At 48.6% G+C, this 26,766-nt stretch overlaps 1 protein-coding gene across 1 annotated transcript; it reads right to left on the bottom strand.

Moving 5' to 3' along the window:
* Positions 1-711: 711 nt before the first annotated feature.
* KCTD14 (potassium channel tetramerization domain containing 14) lies at positions 712-25,451 on the bottom strand. The gene is given in 5 exon segments (XM_058546221.1): positions 712-1,754; positions 6,655-6,726; positions 6,728-6,826; positions 24,214-24,253; positions 25,123-25,451. Coding segments are annotated over 5 exon segments (1,209 nt in total). The 3' UTR covers positions 712-1,085.
* Positions 25,452-26,766: the final 1,315 nt, after the last annotated feature.

The raw sequence follows: 26,766 nt of genomic DNA, 5'->3' as shown, positions 1-26,766 counted from the left end.
AGGAAGAATGCTAAGCAAGAATGTAGTGTCAGCTGAAGAGTGACTTCAGCCTGATCCCACAAGGAGCTCTGGAACAGGAACTGCACCAGAGTTGGTTCCTCCTGGCAATAAGGGGCCAGTCTTTTGTGCCTCCACACAAGCAAGATGGCAATTCTTTTGTAGAGCAGGTCTAAAAATTAGAGTGCATCAGAATCACCCGGAGGACTTGTTAAAACAGACTGCTGGGCCAACCCCCAGAGTTTCTGATTCAGTAGGTCTGAGCCACATAAGGGCCAGGGAAGTTATATTTCTTTCTTTCTTTTGCTGAGGAAGATTCACCCTGAGCTAATATCTGCTGCAAATCTTCCCCTATTTTGTATGTAGGTCACCGCCACAGCATGGCCACCAAGCAGCGGTGTAGGTTGGCACCCGAGAACTGAACCTGGGCCACCAAAGCAGAGTGCACCAAACTTAACCACTAGGCCACCAGAGCTGGCCTGAGAATTTGTATTTCTAAAAGTTGTCAGGTGTTGCTGATGCTGCTGGTCCAGGGACCACACTTTAAGAACCACTGCCCTAGAGAAGAGGACAGCTGTGAGGCTCTAGCAGCCAACACTCACAGCCTGTGGGAGAGGAGGTCTGAGCAGCATCTAGTACAGGTACTAACTGGGCATCTTCCTCATGAAGCACACTCCAGGGCTAGATGATTGAAGCGCAAGCTGAAGCTGGGGAGACTACATTTTTAGGTCAATCTAGATTCATGGTCTCCTGTTATTTTCCTGTTGTCATCCTGCATCTCCAGCCAAAGCGCTGTTGATTCCAACTCCTGTCAGCCTTGCTATCAGACCTTGAGGGAAGGGTGTGGCAGGTACATGAGGCTTTAAAGAGGGAGCAGCTGCACCTCACTAGGCAAGTACAGTGGAGTCAGTTGCAATGAGTGGAAAGTCCTTGAGGGAAAGATAAATATTTGGGGGCAAGCCTCACAGACCACCTTGGAAGTTGTTTGATGTTTGTTTTTGAAATTAAAGGAAGATGGCTTTTGAAGGCAACTTTTAATTTCATAAGCCCCACCAGAGCCCATAACAAACTACCCCTGCCTCTGGGGATCACCACCAGGTGAAGAGGAATATATAGAAGTAATTGGAGAGGCCAAGTGAAAATGCCTTCTCGTTATGGCTTTTATAGACCACCTGGTACCCCTGGGCCATAATATCCATCTTCACGCAGTCCAGGAGGTCGTGGACGCCCGGGGCCGCCTTCCAAGGCCCAAACTTGATCACTGACCTCTTGTCTGCCTCCAGGATGCGCAAGGCATTTGCGCAAAATGCGGCATTCTCCTCTGTGGGCACCACACACACCAGCACTCCGGAGCTGCGCGCCGCCACAGCCTCAGCCCGCGCCAGGCGCACCATGAGCTCCAGGTTCTCGCTGTAGCCTGGCACCCGCAGCAAGAACTGCTTCCGAGCCACCTGCTCACCGAAGATCTGCGGCGTGTCCTCCAGGAGCTTGACCAAAGGCTTGATTTCGTAGAACTGAGCTTCACGGTACACCTCGGGGATGTGCTGGGTGGGCAGCTGCCCGCTGCGCAGGTAGTCCAGGATGAGTCCGAAATAGGTGCCAGGGCGATCGATAAAGAAGCGACCCTCCAGATCTACGCAGGCCTTGGCGGAGCTGGAGAACATCTCTGCCAGCTTTGAGCCTGGGAATTTTCTCAGGGTGCCCACGGTGGTGGTGTAGAACTCGCCCCCCACATTCAGCTCCACGACCAGAGATATCTGAGGGCACAGGAGGCAGAGTAAATCAACAGTGCCACCTCCAGGGAGCTCGTGACATTTTCCAAAGAATAACCCGGCACAGAATTTAGGGGAGCCCTGATGATTGACCAGCTATTGGAAGGCTCATATTACCGAAGGGGGTTATATATATGCTGTAGAGCTCCAGAGTGTGGGCATTTTAAGGAAGAAAAAGATTTCAGTTTGATATAAGAATACCCATTCAAGCTTTTTAACTTTCTCATTTAAGTCACAGAATATTAGTAGAGGAGGCTGCTGTGGAAGCAAGTCCCAGCGAGAATACTCCCCAAGTCTGTGGCCTTTGGCAAGGCTTTTTCCCCGCCCCGGGCCTCAGTTTCCTCATTTATAAAATGGGGGTATGGAGCTGTTGTGAAGTTAGGAGTTCCCAACAGTGGGATGCTCAGATCTAAGATACAGTTAAAAAAAAAAAGGGTGGGCGTGGGGGGCAAACCATTCTCAATCTTTCAGAAAGGCTAAAGAAACCATACGTGTATTCATTCAGGAAGCATTCCTTGAGTACTTACTGTGTGTCCACATCCAGTGCTGGAAGTTGGGGATACAAATTCTTATTTCATAGAGATAAGAAGTTCTGACTAGCAGTTGGCATGGCTTTGATTAATTAACAAATGGAATTTGTTTGATAGATGTTTTTCAAAATATAGGCCTATGGAGATTAAATAACAGGAATATCCTTGGTGGTGAAAAGGCCGGTAACTCCAGATACAATAGGTCTAAAACTGTCCCATAAACTGTAAAGTGTGGTGCAAACGTAAGTTAGGTTTAGCTGTTCAACAGAATTTTTAGAGGCCTCTTCCCTATGCCAGACCTTGGGCTGAGCACGAAGCATGTGAGTGAGACCCACATGGTGCCTGCCCAGAGATGCCCACAGGCCAGGGTGGAGAGGGATGTGGAAACAGACTGAGAGTTGGGCTGCATTCGAGAAATACTAAGTGCTGCTAAAAACACCAGGAGACCATATAGCAATTATTACATATGTGGTGACACCAGATGTTATCCTTATAAACCAGCTTCCTAAATAACATTCGCTATTCAAAATTCACTCACTCATTCAATAAAATATTTATGTGCCTACTTTGTGCCAGGTACCTGGTGCACAGTGAGGAACAAGCAGGATACAGTCCCTCCCCTCACAGTCTAGTACTTGTGCAAAGTGCTTTACATACAGTCTCTAACTCAATCCTCACAGCAATCCTTTGAGGAATGCATGAAATCTCCATTTTACAGATGAAGAAACTAAGACTTAAGGAGCTGAAGTAAGTTGCCCCAGATCGATCAGCTATTAAGTGATGATGCCAGGATTTGAACCCAGGTCCGATTTACCCTGAAGCTTGTGCTCTTAGTCATTACATAAATTAGTTTTCAATCTTCAAATATCTCCACTCTTCATTCCCTTAGTTACTCATTCATTCAACAAAAGGTAGAGGGGGCTGGCCTGGTGGCGCAGCAGTTAAGTGAGTGCGCTCTGTTGCGGAGGCCCGGGGTTCGCAGGTTCGGATCCCGGGCACGCACCAATGCACCGCTTGTCAAGCCATGCTGTGGCGGCATCCCATATAAAGTAGAGGAAGATGGGCACGCATGTTAGCCCAGGGCCAATCTTCCTCAAGAAAAAAGGGGAGGATTGATATCGGATGTTAGCTCACGGCTAATCCTCCTCACACACACACAAAAAAAAGGTAGAGAGGGCCTATTACATTCAAGCCTCCTCCTAAGCAGACGAGTAGGACACAGTCCCTGCCCTCAACGAGCTCACAGGGGAGAGAGGGAAATGGCTGAGATACGTAGGTGCTGAGAGGGAAGACTCAAAGGTAGGAGGGGTCGGCTCTTTGTGTTGGAGGTTGTCAGGGAAAGTTTCCTAGGGGATGTGATGGCTGCAGCAGCAGAAAAGATCTGTGCAGTTAGAGGGAAGGCTGGATTTCCAATCTGGAGACTCTACCCAAGGTCACTGCAGGGCCAAGGATAAGGACAGGGGGCAGGACTGTCCTTCAGTGATTTAGGTGTGACCTCATCCTCAGCTTGTTCTGTGGTGTCTACCTCTAAGATTAAAGTACTGGAATTAACAGAGCCAAAGGCAGCCACACTGCTGGGGAGAACTGAGTTGCCATGGCAACAGCTCCTACCAGGGGATAGTTCTGGCTGGAGTGGAAAATGGAGACAAGAGGATACATTCTGACAGCAGCCAAACAATACAGCCATGAGAAAAATAAGCCCAGAACCTGTGACTCCCTCTCTCTCCCATAAACCTCACAGCCCCTTGGCAAGGCTGTTTGGTTAACCCTGAGGTGGCTCTGTAAAGCAGGTAGTTAAATGCGAAGCTGCAGCCTTTAATCCTTGAATGGATCGATGTGCTCTCATCACTCCTGTACCACTGAAAGCTCACAGGCACTCTTAATGTCCCCACATCACAGGTGAGGAAAGCTCAGAAAGAAGGGTCACACAGCTAGAAGTGATGAAGTCGGAGCTGGGATCAAACCCGTATCAGTCTGACTCCAGTACAGCATGGGTGCCCCACCCCTACCCCCACCCCTTCCTAACACCCAGTCCCACCAAGCCAGGAATTAGCGATGTGCCAGGGGAAGCTCACTGCCTTCTCTGGGCCTGAGCTTAGTCATCTACGAAACAGGGAGGCAAATGGACAAAGAGGACTCTAAGTCTCTCCAGCTCTGAAAGTCTAATGAATCCAATCACTTCAAATGTCATTTCTGAAGCTCATTTCCCGATATTTCCCAAAATAGCTTCCTGCCCTGACATCCTCAGCCCCATTTCTTTGTTTATCAACTAAGACCTCAGCCCTGTTCCCAAGCTTCTTAATTCTGTCCCTCTTTCCCTCCTTTTTTTCCAAAAACTCCCAATCTCTTTGGGAATCCCAGACCTCTTACCTTATCCATAAATACTACAGTATGTATTTCTAGCAGATAAAGACTTCTTTTCCACCCCTCTTCCGGACCACCTGCCCTTCCTCATGGCCCCTCTTCCCCACCTTTTCCACCAGTCACCCTGCCGAAGCATTCCTGGATGGGAAAGCCTGTCCCGTGCCCTGTGTGCACGGGCTGGGGAAATGTGGTCTTTAGGAGCCCCTGCTGGGTGCCAGGCCAGTGCTAGCCATGGGACACAGGGATGAATCAGACAGGCCCAGCTCTCCCCCAGTTCCAGTCAAGAGGGTCCCTACATATCTGCAACCCCCCTGCCAAACATTCATACATTTCCTTAGCTCAGCCTTAGTCGGGTCAACGGAGAGACGTCTCCATTCATATGTCCCCCAGGCCCCTCAAGATCTCTCCCCACTCCACAACCCTGACCTTTTCCACTGTTCCCTATCTCAGCTGTCTGAGTCAGAAAACCAGTCTGTAATCTTGCATTCTGCTCCTGCCCTCAACCTCCCCAACACAGGTCATCAATCACCAAGTCCTGGGGATTCTAAAGCCTGGTTAGTTCCATGGCTCCCTGCCCCCTTGAGTGCCCTCCCCCAATCCTATTCTACTCTGAAACCAGAGTCGTTTTTCTGAAGTGCAAATCTGATCTGGTCACTCCCTGCATTAAACACTTCAGCAACCCTACATTCCCCTCCAGATCAACTCTCGACTCCTTAACCAGGTTTACAAGGCCCTTTGCAACCCTGGCAACCAACTACCACAAGCCCTCCTACTGTTCCCCCACCCTGCCATCTAGAGCAGGCTGGGCCCCGGGCCCCAGGACTTCACTCACTCACCGCGCGTGCTGCCTTCACTTTACCCACTCATCCTTTGGGTGAATTCCTCCAGGAATCTTTCTGGATGGGTTGTCTCCTTGTGATCCCAGAGGGCCCTGTACTTCCACTGTCATGGTAGTTACCTCGCTTGTAATTCCATTTGTTCATCTGCATCCCCCATTAGACTGTGAGGTTCCTAAGGGAGGACTATCACTGATTCATCTCTATGTCCCTGGTACCCACTACAGTGCTCAGCACACCGAGGATGCTCAATCAAGTTCTGCTGAATCTGATGGAGCTTACCTCTCAGCACTGATTTACAGGAGTGCCTGGTATTCTGATAAAGGCCAGTCTTGCCCTACTTGGCATCATGCCCCCTCCTGGCTTCCCACCTTGCCCGGTAATGCATTCAGACCTTTATCAAGCACCTAGGGCAGCCCTGCCACTGAGCAGGTGACTCTGTCAACTGCCAACAACAATGACGTTATCATCGTCCTATCGGAAAGAGCCACAGTCTCCCCACTGCTGGATCTGCTTTCCTTTCCTACAAGTCTTCAGTATAGCACCTAGCCAGGACAGATTAGAATGTTCTGCTCCTAGAGTGCACTGGGCCTTTTCCTGATCTTCCCCTGAAACTCCCCTCACCCAAGCCCTGGGAGCGGGCAGGCAAGCAGGCGGCCTCAGGACCCAGCCAGACGGCAGGGGCAGGCTGGAGAGGGTTGGGGTTTGGGGGCTGAGGGAATGATACTCTGGCCAGCCTTTATTTGGGTCGGCCTCTCCCACCGGCAGGAGAGGGGTGGGGGCAGGGACAGTGGAAGAGCGGTGGCCTAGGACGAGCCAGGGGATTGAGGGAAGAGACACACAGAGAACAGCTAAAACAAAGAGCGAGAAGAGAGGGAGGAGACAAACAAACGCAGCCAAGCGGGAAAGAGGGCAGAGGAGAGGCTGGAGCGAGCCGGAACGGGAAGGGAGACCGTGGTGCGGAAGGACAGAGATCAAAAGCGGAGGAACCGCCAAGGAGAAAGAGACGCCCAGCCAGAGGTGGAGACGGCGCGCCAGACGCAGGGGGACGCAGACCTGGGGAGGGAGCGGACGAGGGGCACTGGAAGGAGGGAGAGGCGGCGGGGGAGGCGCGCTGACGGGGCCGGCCCCCGTCTTTCCGGGCTGTGCACTCACCCCCGGCGGGCCAGTGGGGGGCGCGGCCTTCCCAGGCCGCACGGAGCGGGGCGCCGCGGTCAGGCTCATCGTCCCGGTCCCAGACGCGGCTGGCACTGTGCAGCCCGTCGCCGCTCGCGCGTCCCGCCCAAGCCCGCCACGTGCAAGGTACTTGCGGCGGGCGGAAGTGCACCTAGCTCCCCGCCCCGGGGTGGGGCAGGCTGGACGCAGGGTGTGCTTACAGCCCGGATTGGCCCGGAGTCCGTCGGGCTTGCCGTGAGACCCTAGGCTAGTCACTGCTCCTCTCTCGCCTAGGGTTCCCCGACAGCCAAATGGGGGAGGCAGAGGGAACCGACACTGACAACAGACTTTCTACTCGCTACAGTCCTAGGGGTGAAGGACTAGCAACATCCATTTTACAGATGAGAAGAGTGAAGCTCCAGGAGATAGCAGGTGTGGCCTATTTAAACACCGCCATCAGCTGCTAAAAGTGCAAAGCCTAGATGCCTGTTGTGTGGGTTTTTTTACTTGTTAACACATAACCCAAGAGGTGGGCGTGGGGGCGCAGGCAGTTAAGTGCGCGCACTCCGCTGCTGGGGGCCAGGGGTTCGCCTTTTCGGATCCCAGGCGCGCACAGGACGCACCGCTTGGCAAGCCATGCTGTGGCAGCGTCCCATATGAAGTGGAGGAAGATGGGCATGGATGTTAGCCCAGGGCCAGTCTTCCTCAGCAAAAAAAAAAAAAAGGAGGATTGGCAGATGTTAGCACAGGGCTGATCTTCCTCACCAAAAATAAAAATAAAAAAGAGGAGGAGCAAAACTCTCCACTCCCGAAGTATGGGCTGTGCTTAGCCACATTCTTCCAAAGAGGACAGTCTGGAAAGGGGGCAAAAGAAGAGTAACTTTACTGTGGAGAAACTGACAAACACTTCTTCAGCCAGATGATCAAGGTCAACGTCAAGAGTCATAAATTGTGAGGATAGTATGTACTTGATGTGATGTGATGACAATGGCACTTTACCTCTGAGATCTTCCTCCCAAAAACCGGCAACCCCAGTCTAATCCTGAGAAGAAACATCAAACAAATTCCCATAGAGGGGCATCCTACAACATACCTGACCAGTAAACTGTCAAGGTCATCCAAAACAAAGAAAATCTAAGAAACTCCCACAGCTGAGAGTAGCCTAAGGAGACATGACAACTGAATGTAATGTAATGTGGGATCCTGGAATGGAAAATGGACAGTAGGTGAAAACTAAGAGAATATGAATAAGCTGTTGACTTTAGTTAATAATAGTGTATCAGTATTGACTCATTAGTTGTAACAAATGTACCATACTAATGTGATATGTTAAGAATAGGGGAGACTTGAGTGTGGGGTATATGGGAATTCTCTGTACTATCTTCTCAATTTCTCTGTAAATCTAAAACTGTTCTGAAGAATCAAGTCTAAAAAAATTGACTTAATACAACTGCTATGGAAAATACTATGGATGTTCCTCAAAAAATTAAAAATAGAAGTACTATATGATCCAGCAATTCCACTTCTGGGTATATATCCAAAAGAATTAAAAGCAGAATTTCAAAGACATATTTGCAGACCCATTTTCATAGCAGCATTATTCACAATAGCCAACAGGTAGAAGCAACCCAGATGTCCATCGAGGGATGGATAAACAAAATGTGGTATATATATACGATGAAATATTATTCAGCCTTAAAAAGGAAAGAAATCCTGTCACATGCTGCAACATGGATGAGCCATAAGGACAGTATGTTAAATGAAATAAGCCGGTAACAAAAAGACAAGTACTATATGATTCCACTTATATGAGGTATCTAAAGTAGTCAAATTAATAGAAACAGAAAGTAGAATGGTTGTTACTAGGGGAAAAGAGGAATTGTTTAATGGGTATAGAGTTTCAGTTTTGCAAGATGAAAAAGTTCTAGAGATCTGTTTCACAACGTGAATGTATTTAACATTACTGAACTGTACACTTAAAAATGGTTAAGATGTAAGTTAATGTGGTGTGGTTTTTACCACAATAAAAAAGAAAAAAAACATGACTCTTGGTCATAAACTAATAAACTAATGGTTCACAAACTTGGGAAAAAATAATCCTAATAACCAATCAGTATCTGGTGAAAAAAGATACAGCTTTGGAGTGAGACAACTGGGAATGGGACCCTGGACCTGCCATTTACCAGCTGTGTGACCATCATCACTTCCCCTCTCTGAGCCCAGATTTTCTCTTTGTAAGATACATGCAAGTACTTACTCTGGTGGGGTTTTGTGAGAATTAAATTAAGTGAAATAATCTATCATGTTTGCCAAACTTCCCTGATGCTAAGACTCACCTAGAGCGCTTGTTAAACCATTCCGGGCCCCACCTCCAGAATACTGAAACCAAATCACAAGGAGGGGCCTGGGAATCTGGATATTTAACAAGCCTCTTGTCATCTTGGAAATTTGGGAAACACTAGAATGACGCATTTACAGGCCTTTCCTAGAGTGGACTCAGTGAATATCAGTGCCCGTTCCCCCAGACTCCATGACACTACCCGTCCAGCATCACTCCATCCAGCCATGGCTACCTTTCCAATACCTTCTTCTCCCTCCTTCCATGTGGGTTGTGTGTTGTCACTTCATTTATTCAACCACAAATTACTGATACCGACCTTGGCTAGGGGTTGGGTGCTGGGGACATAGGTGCCTGAGACATGTCTCTGTCCTAAAGATATGAGTGCAAATAACTTTAATAAAAGAGTAAGTGAGCACATGAAAACATCCTGGACTTCTGTTTCCAGTAATGTGGAAGACTAGATATTCTCAAATCATCCTGCTACAAAGCATCTCAAAATTGAGATTGAAAATATTGAATATGTGTATATCTTTATGTTTGAGCTGGCAACAAAGTCAAGGAAATGCTATGAGGTGCTCTGAGATGACCAAGCCGTGATTCCATGGGCTTCCCTGAGGTTATCTCCAACCCTGAGTGATATAGAACTTTTATTTTAAGGGGAGAGAGAGTAGAAGACAAAATCTGGGCCACTCACAACATAAGATATCAGATCAGAGACTATAAAAGGGTAAATGAGGCGCTGGCCTGGTGGCGCAAGTGGTTAAGTGTGCGCGCTCCACTGCGGCGGCCCGGGGTTCGCCGGTTCGGATCCCAGGCGCGCACCAACACACCACTTGGCAAGCCATGCTGTGGCGGATCCCATGTAAAATGGAAGAAGATGGGCATGGATGTTAGCCCAGGGCCAGTCTTCGTCAGCAAAAAGAGGAGGATTGGCAGATGTTAGCTCAGGGCCGATCTTCCTCACACACACACAAAAAAAGGGTAAATGAATAAAAATTTGCCACTCAAAGGTGCGTGCTGTGGAAACTTCCCTGTCTCATTCCTTGGTTCTAGGTGGAAAAAAGTCTCCCCTGAAAATTTTTGGCTATAGGCTGGAGCTGAAATAAATCTGGTCACTTTTTTCATGGTCAACAACAGCAACAACAACCAGGAATTTAATTTAAACTGGACCTGGGTTGGTAGTGCCCTCTGATGCCTGACAAAGAAAATGAAAACCATTCCTGGAGGAAAGCCGCAGTCAAACCAAGCCTCAAAGAACCCACACAGATAGCAGTCCAACAAACGCAAGCTCACGATCAAAAGTCACAAACCACAAAATGAAACAAGGTATCGTGAGCAAGAAGCAACAGAAACAGGTCCACAGACACCTCAGATATTGAGATTCTTGGACATGGTATATAAAATAAGTGCTTAATGTGCTTAAATAAATATAAGGGTGCATTTAAAACCTGAATGAAGAGCAAGAAGACATGGTTAGAAATGACTGGGCAGATTTGAAAAAAGCCAAATAGAACTTCTAGAAATGGAAAATAAAATAGCTGAAATGAAAAGTTACTGAAACTTAGTAGGGGTTGAGGAAATGCAATCAAAGGAGCAATGTTGTACTATTTTTCATCCATCATTCTAATATTGAGAAGAATAGCAATATGCCAGAGGGGATGAGGATGCAGGAAAACAGCTCCTCAAACTTTGCTGGTTGAAGTGTGACCTGCTGTGATCTTTTTGAAAGGTAATATGGTAATATCTACTAAAACAAAAAAATACAGATGCCATTTGACCCAATATTCCTAATTTTGAGAATCTATCCAATAGAAATAAAAGCACTACTCTGAAAGGATTTATGAACAAATATGTTTATCATTGTTTTCTTTGTGGTGGCAAAAATTAGATATACAGAAGTATGGTTGAATAAACCACGATTTGTCCATGCCTTGGAACACTATGCAGCAATTAAAAAGAATGAGGTGGATTAATATCTATTCGTTTATCCATGATTTATTAAGCAATTAAAAATAAATTTTAGTGCAGTGTATACAGTGGGAATCCATTTGTGTAAAGCCATAAACATAAACCTCCTCTTATATGAGCTTATATCTATTTATGTCAGCATATAATCAGAAAGGTGTAGAATGATACATACTGGGTGTTACCATTGGTTATTCAGTAGGGTGGAGGTAGAAATGGAGAGAAGAGATTGTTGATTTTTTTCTTTTTTTTTTTATGCTGAAGAAGACTGGCCCTGGGCTAACATTGGTGCGCATCTTCCTCCGCTTTATATGGGATGCCGCCACAGCATGGCTTGCCAAGCAGTGCGTGGGTGCATGCCCGGGATCCAAACCAGCGAACCCCAGGCCGCCGCAGCGGAGCGCAAGCACTTAACCGCTTGCGCCCCCGGGCCGGCCCCATTTTTTTTTGTGTGAGGACCAGCCCTGAGCTAACATCCAATGCCAATCCTCCTCTTTTTCTGCTGAGGAAGACGGGCCTTGGGCTAACATCTGTGCCCATTTTCCTCTACTTTATATGGGACGCCGCCACAGCGTGGCTTAACAAGCGGTGCATCGGTGTGCGCCCGGGATCTGAACCGGTGAACCCCAGGCCTCCGCAGCGGAGCATGCGCACCCAACAGCTTGTGCCACCGGACTGGCCCCTGATTTTTTTTTCTTAATATATCTTTGTATTACGTCACTAGTTGCAATGAACATAAGAAAATATAAAAGAGAAAATTTTGAAAAAAGAAAAGGCAACATAAGACAAGAGCAAGGCAGGCATTCCGTGAGGAAGTCAGCTTTTCAATTTGGAAGATCTGGGAGGGCTTCATGGAAGACGTGGCATGTAAGCTGGCTCTTGGTGGAGGGAGAGGTTTGTTGAGAGAGGCCTGTGGGGGATTCTTCCCAGAAGAGGGGTCAGCTGTGCCAAGTGAAGGAGGGAAATGAAAGGAAAATGATCATGTGCTGAGCACCTGCACTGAACACAGACACTTGAATCAATCCTTCCAAGCAGTTAAACTTACTCTACAGATGAGGGAACCAAGGCTCGGAGAGATTAAGTGAATGGCTCCAAGGCCACACAGCTGGTAATTGGCAGAGGCCAGCTTCGACACCATGTCTTTCTCACTCCCAAATTCTCTTTCTAGAACCATGAAGAATTGTTTTGTATCTGGGTGCTATGATCTGAATGTTTGCGTCCCCCACAAATTCATATGTTGAAACCTCATCCCCAGTGTGATGGTATTTGGAGGTGGGGCCTTTGGGAGGTGAGTAGGTCATGAGGGTGGAGCCCTCATGAATGGGATTAGTGCTCATTTATTTATTTATTTTTAATTGATGTTTTAATAGTTTTTAACATTGTGAAATTTTGGGTTGTACATTTTTGTTTGGCCATCACCATATATATGACTCCCTTCACCCCTTGTGCCCACCCCCATTGCCCCTGGTAACCACAATACAGTTTTGTCTGTCCATGTGTTGGTTTATATTCCACATATGAGTGAGATCATACAGTGTTTGTATTTCTCTTTCTGGCTTACTTCACTTAACATAATACCCTCCAGGCCCATCCATGTTGTTGCAAATGGGACGATTTTGTCTTTTTTTATGGCTGAGTAGTATTCCATTGTATATATACCACATTTTCTTGATCCAGTCGTCAGTCAAGGGACACTTAGGTTGCTTCCACTTCTTGGCTATGGTGAATAATGCTGCAATGAACATAGGGGTGCATAAGCCTCTTTGGATTGTTGATTTCAGGTTCGTTGGATAGATTCCCAGTAGTGGGATGGCTGGATCATAGGGCATCTCTATTTTTAATTCTTTGAGGACTCTCCATACCGTTTTCCATAGAGGCTGCACCAGTTTGCATTCCCACCAGCTGTGTATGAGGGTTCCTGTTTCTCCACATCCTCTCCAACACTTGTTGTTTTTTGTCTTGGTGATTATAGCCATTCTAACGGGCGTGAGGTGATATCTTAGTGTTATTTTGATTTGCATTTCCCTGATGATTAATGATGTTGAACATCTTTTCATGTGCCTATTGGCCATCTGTATATCTTCTTTGGAGAAGTGTCTGTTCATTTCCTCTGCCCATTTTTTGATCGGGTTGTTTGTTTTTTTCTTGTTCAGTTGTGTGAGTTCTTTATATATTATGCAGATCAACCCCTTGTCAGATGTATGTTTTGCAAATATTCTCTCCCAGCTGGTGGGTTGTCTGTTCATCTTGATTCTGGTTTCGTTTGTCTTGTAGAAGCTCTTTAATCTGATAAAGTCCCACTTGTTTATTTTTTCTTTAGTTTCCCTAGTCTGGGTAGGCATGTCATCCGAAAAGATTCCTTTATGACCAATGTGAAAGAGTGTGTTGCCTATATTTTCTTCTATGAGTTTTATAGTTTCAGGTCTCACTTCAGGTCTTTGATCCATTTTGAGTTAATTTTTGTGAATGGCGATAGCAGATGGTCCATTTTCATTCTTTTGCATGTGGCTGTCCAGTTTTCCCAACACCATTTATTGAAGAGACTTTCCTTTCTCCATTGTATGTTCTTGGCTCCTTTGTCGAAAATTAGCTGTCCGTATATGTGTGGTTTTATTTCTGGGCTTTCAATTCTGTTCCATTGATCTGTGTGTCTGTTTTTGTACCAGTACCATGCTGTTTTGATTACTATTGCTTTGTAGTATGTTTTGAAGTCAGGGATTGTGATGCCTCCTGCTTTGTTCTTTTTTCTTAGGATTGCTTTAGCTATTTGGGGTCTTTTGTTGCCCCATATAAATTTTAGTATTCTTTTTTCTATTTCCGTGAAGAATGTCATTGGGATTCTGATTGAGATTGCATGGAATCTGTAGATTGCTTTAGGTAATATAGACATTTTTAATACTTTTTTTTGTGTGTGTGTGAGAGGAAGATCAGCCCTGAGCTAACATCTGCCAATCCTCCTCTTTTTGCTGAGGAAGACTGGCCCTGGGCTAACATCCATGCCCTTCTTCCTCTACTTTATATGGGACGCCGCCACAGCATGGCTTGAGAAGTGGTGCATTGGTTCACGCCCAGGATCTGAACCCCAGGCCGCCGCAGCAGAGGATTAGTGCTCTTTTAAAAGAGACCCCCAGAGAGCTTGCTAGCCCCTTCCTTCCACCATATGAGGACACAGGGAGAAGACGACTATCCATGAACCAGGAAGCAGGCTCTCACCAGACACCGAACCTGCTCGTGCCATGGTCTCGCACTTCCCAGCCTCCAGACTGTGAAAAATAAATGTTTGTTGTTTATAAGCCACTCAGTTTATGGTGTTTTTGTTATAGCAGCCCAAATGGACTAAGACACTGGGCAGAGTATGTACCTTGAACATTCTGACTCTGCAAATGGGACTGAGCATGGGGAGGCAGCTGTGACCTCCTCAAGGCAGGCTTTCCTGCCCTCCCACAGGCTCCGCACAGCACAAGTGCCCATTTCCCCTTGTGTAGACCCACTCCGCAGAGGGCTGATGGCTGCATGGGCCAGGATGACTTCACCAGGAGGCTAAGTTCTGAAGGGTCATCACCCCAGACAGGAGGGCACTCAGAGGGACAGCGGGCACTTCTGACAGCACAAAGCACCTGGGGCTTTTAGCCCCACTTCCTGTTTCTTCCTCAGCCCCAGCTACTCTGAAACACAACCTGTACACTCCCATGCCTTCCCACCTTTGTTTATGCTGTTCCCTCTGCTCAGAATGCCTTTCTCCACCAGCTCATTCCCTCTGGAAAACTCCTACACAGTTTTTGAGGACCAACTCAAATGGTCCTCCTCTTGCTTTTATATCCATTAGCATGTTTGACCCTCATCATTCAAAATAGGAATTAGCATCTTCATTTTATATGTGAGGACCCCCAAGCCTCCCAGAGATGAGGTGCCTCTTTCAGAGTCATCAGCACCGGGAGATAAGAGACCGGTTCTAGTTCTGGCTCTGCCATTCATGTGTTACCTTGGGCAAGACCCTGCTCCTCTCTGGGCCTCTGTTGTCCACCCATAAGATGGTGGGGGTTGGGACGTTGTCTGAGGTGGTACCTACAATCCTGTCTTGCTTGATGCTACGGCAAGAAAAAAATTCAAACAGCCTTTGGTGTTGCCTGTGAGGGGATCTTATTTCCCTTTGGCCTGGTTCCAAGAGCGAGCATGCTTCCCTCTGCCCTCCTCCTGTTCCTCCCACTCTTTGCTCTTCTTCCTGAGACGAAGCCGCCAGCCCCTCTCCTCTCCAGGCGGCTGGGCTCTGGGCCCGCCAGCCAAGTGGCAGCTGGGGCTCAGATGAAAGGGCCCTCAGAGGGCTGCCTGTGGCAGAGTGCCCAGCCCAGGCCTGGCAGCCCCGGGCCCAGCTGTCCCACGAGGCATCCTTCCACCGCTCCCACACAAGGCTCCCTTTGTGAGTCCCACAGTGGGGGAGACCCCTGCCAACCCCCAAGGACCCTCTTCCTTTCCTTCTGCTCCACACCCACTTGAGAAATATCCAGGTCTTTAGAGACTGGTCCAGGACTGGACCAGTGCCTTTGGGCCAGGAACCCTGGAGCGCTTTGCCCCATTTCATCTTCAGAACAACACTGGTAGCAGGTAGAGTTCTTCCCCTTATGGAGAGGGGGGACACAGATATCTGAGGGCCTACTATGTGTCAGACATGGCACCAGGCACTGGGAAAAGAGTAGCGAACTGGAGGACAAGAACTGACCTCATGGATTTCACTATCAGCGGGGGCACAGGCTAATCGAATAACCACACAAATATCTGGTTACGCAGCATGGTTGGTGCCCCGAGAGGAAAGAGCGAGAAACTGTGAGAGCATACAGATAATAGTGGGCTCCTTCATGGGGAGCAAGGGCGGTGAAGCCTTCCCGGGGTGAGGTCTGAAAGGTGAGGAGAAGGAGGATGGGGTAGGGAGGGGCACACAGGGCCCCGAGGCAGGAGCGAGGTGCCGAGTGAGAGGAGGAACTGAAAGGAGGTCTGTGACAGGAGCAAGGAGGGACGTCCCCTTTTGATCATCTTTGGCTGAGGCAGCCTCTGGATGGAAAGGCCACCGTATAAACTCCAGAGACTGCACTGCCTCAATGGACCAACTGCAGAATCAATCATCGTGTGCTCCTTTGCCCCTGGGAAGTCCCCCAACTCCACCCAGGGGAAGTCTTTATTTAGAAGGAAGTCCCTTTAACTCTGGGAGCCTCGCATTCTTCAGCTCAAAAAGGGGAGTTGTGATGCCCCTACAGAGTCTCGGAAAGGAATCTGTACGGTCAGCGCCAAGCACAGGGCAGGCGCGGGTGCCCATCCCCAGAGACTCCCATGGGGAGAAAGCGTGGCTGGGCTTCTGTTTGAAGCCCTCTCCCTGATGGGGCCGCAGACCCAGCAAGCTCCTCTCTGGAGGCAGGAGGCAGCCAGAGCTTCCCCGTAGAGGTTAGAACTTGCTCAGGTTCGCCTTGACTGCAGGGACACAGACCAAGGCTGGAGGCCAGGGGTGCCTCGAGTTCACCAGCTCGTGGGCCTTTTAACCCCAAAGACGCCCCTTGCAAGGAGCAGGAGTCAAGATGCCCAGAGTAGCGTCAGTGCAAAATAACCAATAACCATTCTATAGACAAGAGACATAAGGTGAGTTTACTTGAGCCAGAGTGAGGATTATAACCCGGGAAGGCCTTAGAAAGCGTTCCCGAGAAGCAGGGTTTTCAGTACAGTCTTATATCTTTGTAGAACAAACATACATTAAACACACCCAGGATACATTTTCATCAAAATTTCAAAAGGTATTCAATTGCCAATTAGCAGGTCAACATGACCGTGATGCCAGGAAAGGGATTAATGTAGGCATTACCAATAGGGCATAGGAGGGGAAGTAGGCATTCTTATCATAAGAGAGTGTATTCTTTACTTTAATGGTTAAGCAGATGTACAATGTATGTTTGATAGGCCACAAGTCAGGCTTTTTAGTTCAAGCCGAATCAGTTTTGAACCCAAATAGTTACCCCATGTACCTCAATATGTGAGAATCTCTTGTCAGTAGGGAATGGTAATATAAAAGTAAATTATCAGGGCTGCCCCGGTGGCGTAGTGGTTAAGTTCACACACTTCGCTTCGGTGGCCGGGGTTCACAGGTTCGTGATCCTGGGCTCAGACCTATGCACCACTTATCAAGCCATGCTATTGAGGCGTCCCACGTACAAAATAGAGGAAGATGGGCACAGATGTTAGCTCAGGGCTAATCTTCCTTAGCAAAAAGAGGAAGATTGGTAACGGATGTTAGCCTAGGGCCAATCTTCCTCACTAAAAAAACAGATAAATAAAGGTAAATTATCTCATTTATCTTCACTGCAACCCTATAAGGAAGATTAAAATCATCCCCATTATGCAGGTGAGAAAATCGGAGCTGAGAAAGGCTGTTTTTCTAAACCAGGAGTCAAATCCAGGCAATCTGGCTCCAGAGCCTGCTGCATTGACCTCTCCCTGCACTGCCAAACCAGGGCTCAAAGCACTGCCAGCCTCCCTGCTGATCCTTATGGGTTCCATCCACAGGCTCCCAGGCCCTCTGGCTTCCATCTGAGTTGGGCCAATGGGAGGCCTAGCAGGAGATCAGAGGGCAAGGGGAGGCTGAGGTCAGAGCAATTATTCCCTCAGATCCCTCCTTGCCCAGTTCCTGTAAATCAGCTGCCTCCCTCTTCTAAAGGTCCCAGCTCCTGTCAGACGCCCTCCCCGCACACCTATTCTCTCGGGTTCTGGTAATTATTCTCTTCCTCACCTCCAACATGCCTCCACTGTTGCTAGCCCTGTTGCTCTCCCCAAACCCTGCATATCTTTGTAAAAAGTCCCTTTACTAAACTCTCCTCAAATACCCAGCTTGAGTGAGCCATCTGTGTCCCAACATACGTGTTCTTGAATGTACATGTGTGTGCGCACACTGTGCATGCACATATATGTGTGCACACGTGTGCATGCATTGTCTCTGTGTCAGCCACTTGACAATCCATCATGAGCCAGGACAGGAAGGGAACTGATTCTGCTGAGTACCCGCCATGTGCCAGACTCCATGCAGGGCACCCTATATATGCGATTGGGTTTCACCCCACAACTCTGTAAAGTAGGTATTTTTTTTTTTTTTTGTGAGGAGATCAGCCCTGAGCTAACATCCGCCAATCCTCCTCTTTTTTCGCTGAGGAAGACGGCCCTGGGCTAACATCGGTGCCTATCTTCCTCCACTTTATATGGGACGCCGCCACAGCATGGCTTACCAAGCAGTGCGTCGGTGCGCGCCCGGGATCCGAACCAGCGAACCCCGGGCCGCCGCAGCGGAGCGCGCGCACTTAACCGCTTGCGCCACCGGGCCGGCCCCTGTAAAGTAGGTATTTTGAGCCACACTTTATAGAAGGTGAAGCTGAGGCCCAGATTGTAAAGGGCCTTGTGTAAAGGGCCACAGCTTGAGTAACTAGTGAACCAGGTTTTGAAACCCATGTACATCTGGAAGTAAAACCTGTGCCCATTAGCCCCTCAGGGTACTGCTCTCCAAAATGCCTGGTTCATGCTCATCCTTTAGGTCTCAGCTTAAATGTCACCTTCCCCAGGAGGCCTTCCCTGACCTCTCTGTTTAAAGGAAGTCACTACTGGTATTCTTTTTCATAACACATTGTGCTTTTCCCTCATGATGCGTGTTTGTTTATTGATTGAAGGTCTGTCCCACTCATTAGATTCTAAGCTCCATGAGGGCAGCCCATCTCCATACCTGTTTTGTTCACCACTCTTTTCCCGGCACCTAGCACAGTTGCCTGCTACATACTAGGCCCCAGATAAATATTTGCTAAATGAAAAAGTGACAAAGGAAAGGAATCAATATTTGCTAAGGCCCACCCAGTGTCAGGCATTTTACATGGATTATCTCATTTCCTCTTGACAACAATCTTATGAGGGACATGCTGTTGTCCCATTTTGTTGATGAGGAAACTGAGATCAGAGAGGGAATGTGACTTTCCTAAAGTCACACAGCCTAGAGTCAGGGTTCAAACGCAGGTCTCCCTGATGTCACAGCTGTGCTTGTTCCATGGTGCCCTTCTGTCCCCCATACAGGTGCTCACAGTGGGGGAAAAGGAGGAGGGGCTGATCAGTGGAACTCAGGTGAATCATCCCTGGACAAACAGAAACTTCAGGGAGTAAATAGTGTGTCTGCTGCAGCCACTCCCCTGTGACTGGCTACTCCCAGACCCTCGTGAACACACACCCTCCAGCCCCACCAGGAAGCCATCCTCTTCCCTGTTTGCCTTCGTGCTCTCGGCCCAGCCCTAACTGGTCTGTGAGCCTCTGCAAACACCCTATTCCTTGTCTTTCTTTGTAGGGCTGCCTGGGGCTAATAACCTGCTCACCAAGTTCCCAAGGGCCACTCCGAACACCAGGTGTGTGGTGTGTCGCTGAGATCCGCATGCAGGCCAGTTCACCAGCTGCTGCTAATAAAGCAGGGGCCCTCCTGCTGAGTCTCCGGACCACACATCAGCCCAGGCTGGTACCTGGGAGGATCTTGCCCTTCCTTCCTCCTTTGCTCTCAGACCCTGCCCACTTCCCTCTTTAAAATCACTGCCAACCAATGGGGGGCTTCTGACATGCTGGTAATGTTCTTTGTCTTGGGCTGAGTGATAGTCACACAGGTGTGTTTACTTTTTGTGACAATTACTTGGGTACATTCTTTTGTGTGTAAACTTATACTTCAATAAACAGTTTACAAAAATATATATGTATCATTGCTACGGACTCCTGCCCCAGGGTTCCCCCACCAGACCAGCTGTGGAGCGGGGTGCCATCTTTCCAACCATCTTCCCACGTTACTCCCAAAAACACACCCAGAGACTCTTCTTATCTAAGAATTTCTGATGGAATCTTGCCCAGTAAAGACGAAGTGGGACAAAGTAACCAGTGTGGGTGGTGCCCCAAGTCCCGGGACCTCCAGAGCCCTTAGGTCCCTGCTCCTAGTAGGCCCCTCCTCCCTCCCTTTCTGAGACATCTCTTGAAGCCCTGAAAGCCTCTCTGCGGTCCAGTCTGAGGCAAAGCTTGGATACCCTCTCTCTCCTCCCCAGACCCTCTTTTTCACGGCACGCTGGCAGCCTCTGGCCCAGGCACCACATGGAGGCTAGTTATTGTTTACTGCTGCCCACTGTCGCTGAGCAGAGCACCTCCATGGCCTGTCTTCAGGACATCTGCCAGCTCATCTTCTTTAGGTTCCTGGAGAGGAATTAACCGAATTGAGTCCAGCTCCTCATTCACGGGCTGCCCAGCCCAGTGTGTAGGCCCCAGCTGATTACTGCACATGGGTGCCTTCTCACACAGCAAGCAAGAGCTCCTTAAACAAAAAGGGAATTTCTTAGAAGTCTATCAATGTTCACTGAGGATGAGGATGGGGACCAGGAGCTCAGGGCGCCCGGCAGTAAGAGCCTGACCAGGATGACACCACAGAACTAGACAGCTTCTGCTGCTGTGGTCACAGGCGGGCCCCTGGCTATACCAGGGGCAGGTAGAAAAGAATCCAATCACTCGGGCTTCTGTGGTGGAAGCAGGGACCAGGAATTACCCCCCTGGAAAGACTTTAATGGGAATTTCCCCAAAAGGGAGTGAACAGGGCCAGTAGGGAAGGGGTAGGGTCTGCCCTTGAGATTGTCAAAAAAACCAACTATCTCTTAGCACAGAGCTGAACAGAACTGAACTTCGAGAAGACGTTGAGCCGGGGCAGAGGTTGTGCCACCCCCACTACACACGTATCCACTAATATAATTTGAATCATACCATTTTAAAGATTGATATAAACATGTATGCACTTATTTTTTCATCCAGTATTGTGAGGATTTCCCTCATATTAAGAGTTCTTCTGAACCATTTGTAACGACTCCATAGCACTGTTGTATAAATATATCATAAATCTATTAAGCCACATTTCATTTCTTCCTTCCTTCTTTCTTTCCTTTTTTTCCTTTACTATAAATAGCTCTGCAACAAGCATCTTTTGTAGCTAAGACACTAGGCAAGGATTATGCACCTTTTTAGAGGATCTTATTCCTTGTCACCAAATGACTAAGAAAGCTGTGCCCACCACCCGGGCACACAAGGTGTGGCTGCCCTGAGTATGTTTTTGCCCCCGTGTCCAGAGTCTGACCCCCCAGAGGGCTGCCGGAACTGCAGGCAAGGGCTGAAAACTTGAGCTGGCTTGTAGGCAGGGCCTGAGAAACAAGCCAAGCCATCTCGACCACCTGTGTCTTCCTGGCATCTGAAGCATGAGCACTTTTTTCTGGACTGATCCAAAATACCAGCTAAGGAACGCACCCCACCTCCTGCTCCATGTTCTCTATTCTTTCTCCTGTCTTCTCTCTTCCCTCTTCCTTTTCTCTCTCTCTTTCCTTCCTATTTTCTCCTTTTCCCTCCACTTCTCCTTCCCGTGTCTCCTCTCTAACTCTGGTCTTCTTTCTCTCAGCCTCTTTTCTCTCTGTGTGTCTGTTTCTCTTCCTCTCTCCTCTTTTTCCTTCACCTTTTAATTTTTCCCCCGAATCCATCCTTGTTTCTGTCTCTTTTCTCTTTCTCCTCTGGGGCTCTCTGTGCTCCACCCACCACTCCAGTGTGTGAGTCACGATTTTCCCAGGGAGATAAGGCAGCCTTTGCCTTGGGATGCCTTGATTCCAATGAGTGATGAGTTTACCTCCCACAAAGGGCAAAGCTAACAGGTCACAGAATTGGGAGCTGCCTGGTAAACCGGGGTGACTCAGGGCTTCCAGGCTGGGAGACACACAGTCCATCAAGCCTCCCTCAGAGGCTTTGTCACCCCAGGGGCCAACACACTGTGCCCCATGACTCAGCAGGGCAGCCTTGGCGTGGTGGCAGCATGGTGTGGGTAGGGGCACTGGAGTTTATGATATCGCTCCAGGGGGGAAACCTGCTCTCTGTGGGCAGACTCAGGGCTGGATGCTGGGGACCCAGGAATGTAGCAGATCCAGGCCCCACAGACGTGTTTCTCATTGTATGGTCTCACATCACAAAGATCAGGTAGGATGTTTATAAAAATCCAGGTTGCTGGACCCCAGTTCATCCTTAGTAAACTGGGAATATCTGAGGACGGGGGTCAGGAACCGTCATGCTAAAGATAGCTGTGATGCACAGGCCAGTAAGTATTGTTAGATTTTAAATGCACACACTCTATGGCCCAGCAGCCCCACTCCTGGGCCTTCTACCAAAAGATTCCCACATGTATTATGCATGAGGGTATCTGTTGCAGCATTGTTTGAATTATCAAAAAATTGGGAACACCCTGAATGTCCATCAGTACAGAATGGTTAAGTAAATGATGATGTCTTCCACTGTGGAATAATATTCAGCCATTGAAAAAGAATGAGGCAGGCGCCAGCCCGGTGGCGTAGCAGTTAAGTTCACATGTTCCAATACGGCAGCTCGCGGCTCACAGCTTCAGATCCCGGGCATGGACCGATGTACCGCTTGTCAAGCCATGCTTGACGGCGTCCCATATAAAGTAGAGGAAGATGGGCACGGATGTTAGCCCAGGGCCAATCATCCTCAGCAAAAGAGGAGGATGGGCATCGGATGTTAGCTCAGCACTATCTTCCTAAAAAAAAAAAAAAAAAGAGGCAGTCATAGAGATAGACAGTATATTAGAGGTTACCAGAGGTTGTGGGGGGAGGATGAGGAGTTATTGCTTAATGGGTACAGAGTTTCTGTTTGAGGTGATGAAACATTTTGGAAGTAGTGGTGATGGTTGCACAATGTTGTGAATGTAATTAATGTCACTGAATTGTATACTTAAAAATGGTTAAAATGACAAATTTTATGTTTTATTTATATACATAATAAAAAAAAAAGAATGGGGTAGAATCATATGCACTAACATGGAAAGATACCCAAGATAGACTGTTAAGTGAAAATGGAAACTGCAGACCAAGGTATATAGTAAGAATTATAAAATTGTGTGTACGTGTGCGTGCTGGGGAAAGGCAATAAGGAAACATACCACTTTCTTAAGTAGAAGTGGTTGTCAGTGGAGGTAGGTGGGGCAGACAGGAGAAAGGAGATTCTTTGTCCTTTCTATGATATCAAAAAGAAGTGGTGGGCTCATGAGTGATTTTGACTTTCTTTTTGGTGTTTTTCATATCAAAAATTTAGACAGTCAACAAAACAAATACCATCTTTGCCCTCAAAGAGCTCAGAATCTAGTGAGAAGATAGGTGTAGATCGAGGTAATTACAACAAAACACCATTTGTGACAAGGCCTGGGGGAGCACAGTGGAGGTGGTGTCAGGGAAGGCTTCCTGGAGGAGGTGACATTTGACTCTGGTCTTCAAAGACCACAAGGAGTCAGCCAAGTGGAGAAGCGGAACTAGAACTCTTCTGGCGGAAGGAAAGGCAAAGGTGTGAGAGAAAGCATGAGGTTCTGGAAGTGTCTGTCAAGCCCAGGAACTGAAATGCAGCATGCCTACCGGGAGCTGCTGGAGGCTGAGGGGTTTTACACAAGGAGTGACAGTCAGATTTGTGTTTTGGTGGATACTCTGAGGAGGTCTCTTTTGGGCTGAGGTTAGAGACACTGCTCTCAGGCAGAGTCTGGAAACTAATAAGATGTAAACAAAGGCTTTTCCAGTCACCTCATGATTTCAGCTGAGGCCCCAAAGGCAGAAACACTGCCAGAGCTGCTGCCTCTCAAGTGAGAAGTTGGATCACCTGTGCAGGACTCTGAGGGCGGGAGAGCAGGGCTAAAACCCACCCTCTTACCTACCTGCCGGCCCCAGAGAGGAAGCTGAAAGCCCCCAGGAACGTGGGAGGAGAATCTTTGGAGAGAGTTGTCAGAGAACTCACTCTGCCTGTCCTCCCACCCACACCTCACCAGGGAGCAGAGGAGCTGCCCTCCTCACCTCAACCCAGGAGAGGCTTTCAGAGAACAATTTGGGGAGTCTTGGACGGGGAGGCTCTGGGGTCGAATCTGGTGAGAGCTGGCAAATAGAGGGGCTCTTGGCTGGGCTGCACTTCCAGTGGTGAGCGTGTTTCCTGGAGGGCACATGTAGACCCCACAGAAAGAAGCAGAATGTAGGCCTAGGCCTTCCTGAAAAGGACCCCGTGGAAGAGGGCTTCATTTATGGGTGAGGGGACCTGTCTGGCCACAGGCCCAGGTGGGTGAGCAGTGCAGGGTAGGTCTCGGAGAGACCAAAGAAAAGACCCGGAGACAGCAAACGAGACATATAGGTTTATTGGGAGTTACTTACAGGGATGTCCAGTGGCGGCTGGCTGGACAGCAATGTGCACCTGCAACCGCAGGCGGGGAGGGGGTTGCTTATATAAACAGGGGACACAAAGGCTACATGCTTGCCAAGAGGGGCTCTCCCTGGTAGACCAGCGTTCCCAGGAACAGTAGCTCAAACAGAGGGGCTCTGTGTCCCTTTAAGACATAATGTTCTTTAAGTGAGCTAAGGTAAGATCCGGGCTGGCCAGGCCCTGGATTGTTACAAATCCCAGCAGCTGGGCGTCCTGCCCAGGAGGGAGCCGGAAGGACACATGGTTGCAATGGGCTTGTGGGCTCTTGCTGAGCAAGCAACTGCCAAGCCCTACAGGACCCCAGCAGAAGGAGGCTAGAGGTGTCAGGAGGACTGCAGAAGCTGAGGGGTTGTAAGCAGCCCGAAGGAGGAGGCACCCCCTTTTTTTAGGGTTACTGCAGCTGAATGGTGGGGTGGGTCTCCAAGGAGCCATCAAAGTGCTCCTGAAAGTGTCAGCATCTGGAACCTTCCATGCCCAGAGGGCTCTAGTGTAGTTGGACCTTTCCGGCTGTGACTTCTCTTCCTCCCCCACCCAGCCCTGGAGAGCAGAGGCAGCCAGGGAGGGGCCGGAGGAGCAGGAGAGCGAGGCGATGAAAGAGAGGTGCCCAGTCCCCTCCCCAGCCAGCAGGGGTCCCAGGCAGAGATGGCTGCCACAGGGGGAGTTTTGCTGGAACTCTGGCCTGCCCTTAGATACCTGAAAATAAACGGGAGACTCTCAGAAAAGCTGGGGACCTGCCGAGACTTCACCCAGGAACAGTAGAGAATGAGTCCACAGAATCCATTCGACAGGGCAGTGGTGGGAAAGAAAAATCGGCTGCGTGCTTTCGCCTACCGAGTCAAGCCCCTTTAATAAACGGCTACAAAACATTCATGACGCCTGTCTGGGCCTTGGGGTCTTGGAACGAGGAGAGGGTTTTCCTCCCACTGTCTCCCCCATCGGCCAACCCTCTTCTATCAAGCCGAGGCGGACAGTTATCGCCTGGAGACCCGTGTGTCTCCGCGGGCGACGTGTCCCGCGCGGGCCGGAGTTCGGGGTCCCCGCCGCTCGCGGGCCGAGCCCAGGTCCTCGCCTGCCCCGCAGCGCCCCCTGCTGGCCAGAGCCGCAGCGGCCGGCCCCCGGCCTCCGAGCCACGCTCTGGGGCTGGACCCGGCTCAGCCTCCCTGGAGTCTGCAGCCTCCGGGCGAAGCATACGTTCATGAATGGAACCGTCTGACGAGAGGTGTACGCTTGCAACTGGGATGAGAGCCCGTCTTATAGGGGAGGGGGCTGCTCTGGTCAGAAAGGTCGGCCGCGGAGGCTGAGGCTGGACATAAGGGGGTGAAGTAGGAGGAGGTGGAGCGAAGATTTGGAAAAGTTACTGTGGAGTTTGGGAGACTGTGGGCATGTTGAGGAGGCATCACTAGTCTTGCTATTTCGTGTCTCTGGGCTTTTGCTCAAGCTGGTACTTTTACCTAAGCTGGTTACTTTTACCTAGAAAACATTTCCCACTTTCCTTTTTTTCTTTTTGTTATAAGTACTTAATGTATTCAAAATATTAGAGAATAAATATATAAATATCCGTGTACCTATCACTCAGCTTGAGAAATAAGACCTAACAAATATAAAATACCTGTGTACTCCTCCCTTTCACCCTCTCTCTTCCCAGAGATGGCTCTTCAAATTCATGTTTTCATTCCCATGTTTTTATTTACTGTATATGTATATTCATAAATCATACATAGATGCATGAAATCAGAAAAATTGTAAGATATATCCTTTATTCTATAAATACTATTAGAATATATATGCTATATATATATTATGTATATATACTAGAGTATTATAGTATTTATACATATATATAGTATATATTGTATGTACTGTGTGTATAGTGAATATACATAGAGAACATTTTTCTCCTTACCATCCTGCATTTAAGTTTGTTTCCACACTTCTCTGCCTTGCTAACTCCACAAAGCTGTTACTCCTTCAGGAAGATTCCTCAAGCACCTCTTCTCTCTGCTCCCTCTGCTCTTGTGATACTTACCAGAGAGGTTGAAGTGGCCTCCTTAGTTGTCTATCCTCCCCCCATTCAGGCTCTGAGCTTCCTGGGGGCCAGGACTCTGCATCCAGGTGTCCTTCCCGCCCAGCACAGAGCCTGGCCCAGAGGTGGGGCTCAGGTTTGATGACCTGATGGCAGAGAATAAAGCCAGAAAGGCTCTTTGAGGCCTTGAATGCCAGGATAAGGCTTTGGACTTCAACTTGGCTAGTGGTTTTGCAGCTGTGCTCTGTAGAGTCTCTCAGGCTCTCCAGAGGTGACCTGAGGGCTAATGAAAAATGATCAAGAGGATGCAGCTATAGCCCATCTCATCCTGCTGCAGCCAAATCAATTTCTTCTTAATTTGTTTTATTCGTTGGGCTTCTGTGCAAAATTTCACTTAAGGAAATATCATGGCATGTAAAAACAAAATTGAAAGGGATAAGGAGGGTGGTGGGTTCAATAATGGCTCCCAAAGACGTCAACA

This window comes from Diceros bicornis, chromosome 7, assembly GCF_020826845.1.
Source record: "Diceros bicornis minor isolate mBicDic1 chromosome 7, mDicBic1.mat.cur, whole genome shotgun sequence".
Classification (NCBI taxonomy): domain Eukaryota; kingdom Metazoa; phylum Chordata; class Mammalia; order Perissodactyla; family Rhinocerotidae; genus Diceros; species Diceros bicornis.
This window is presented reverse-complemented; position numbering and strand designations above follow the sequence as displayed.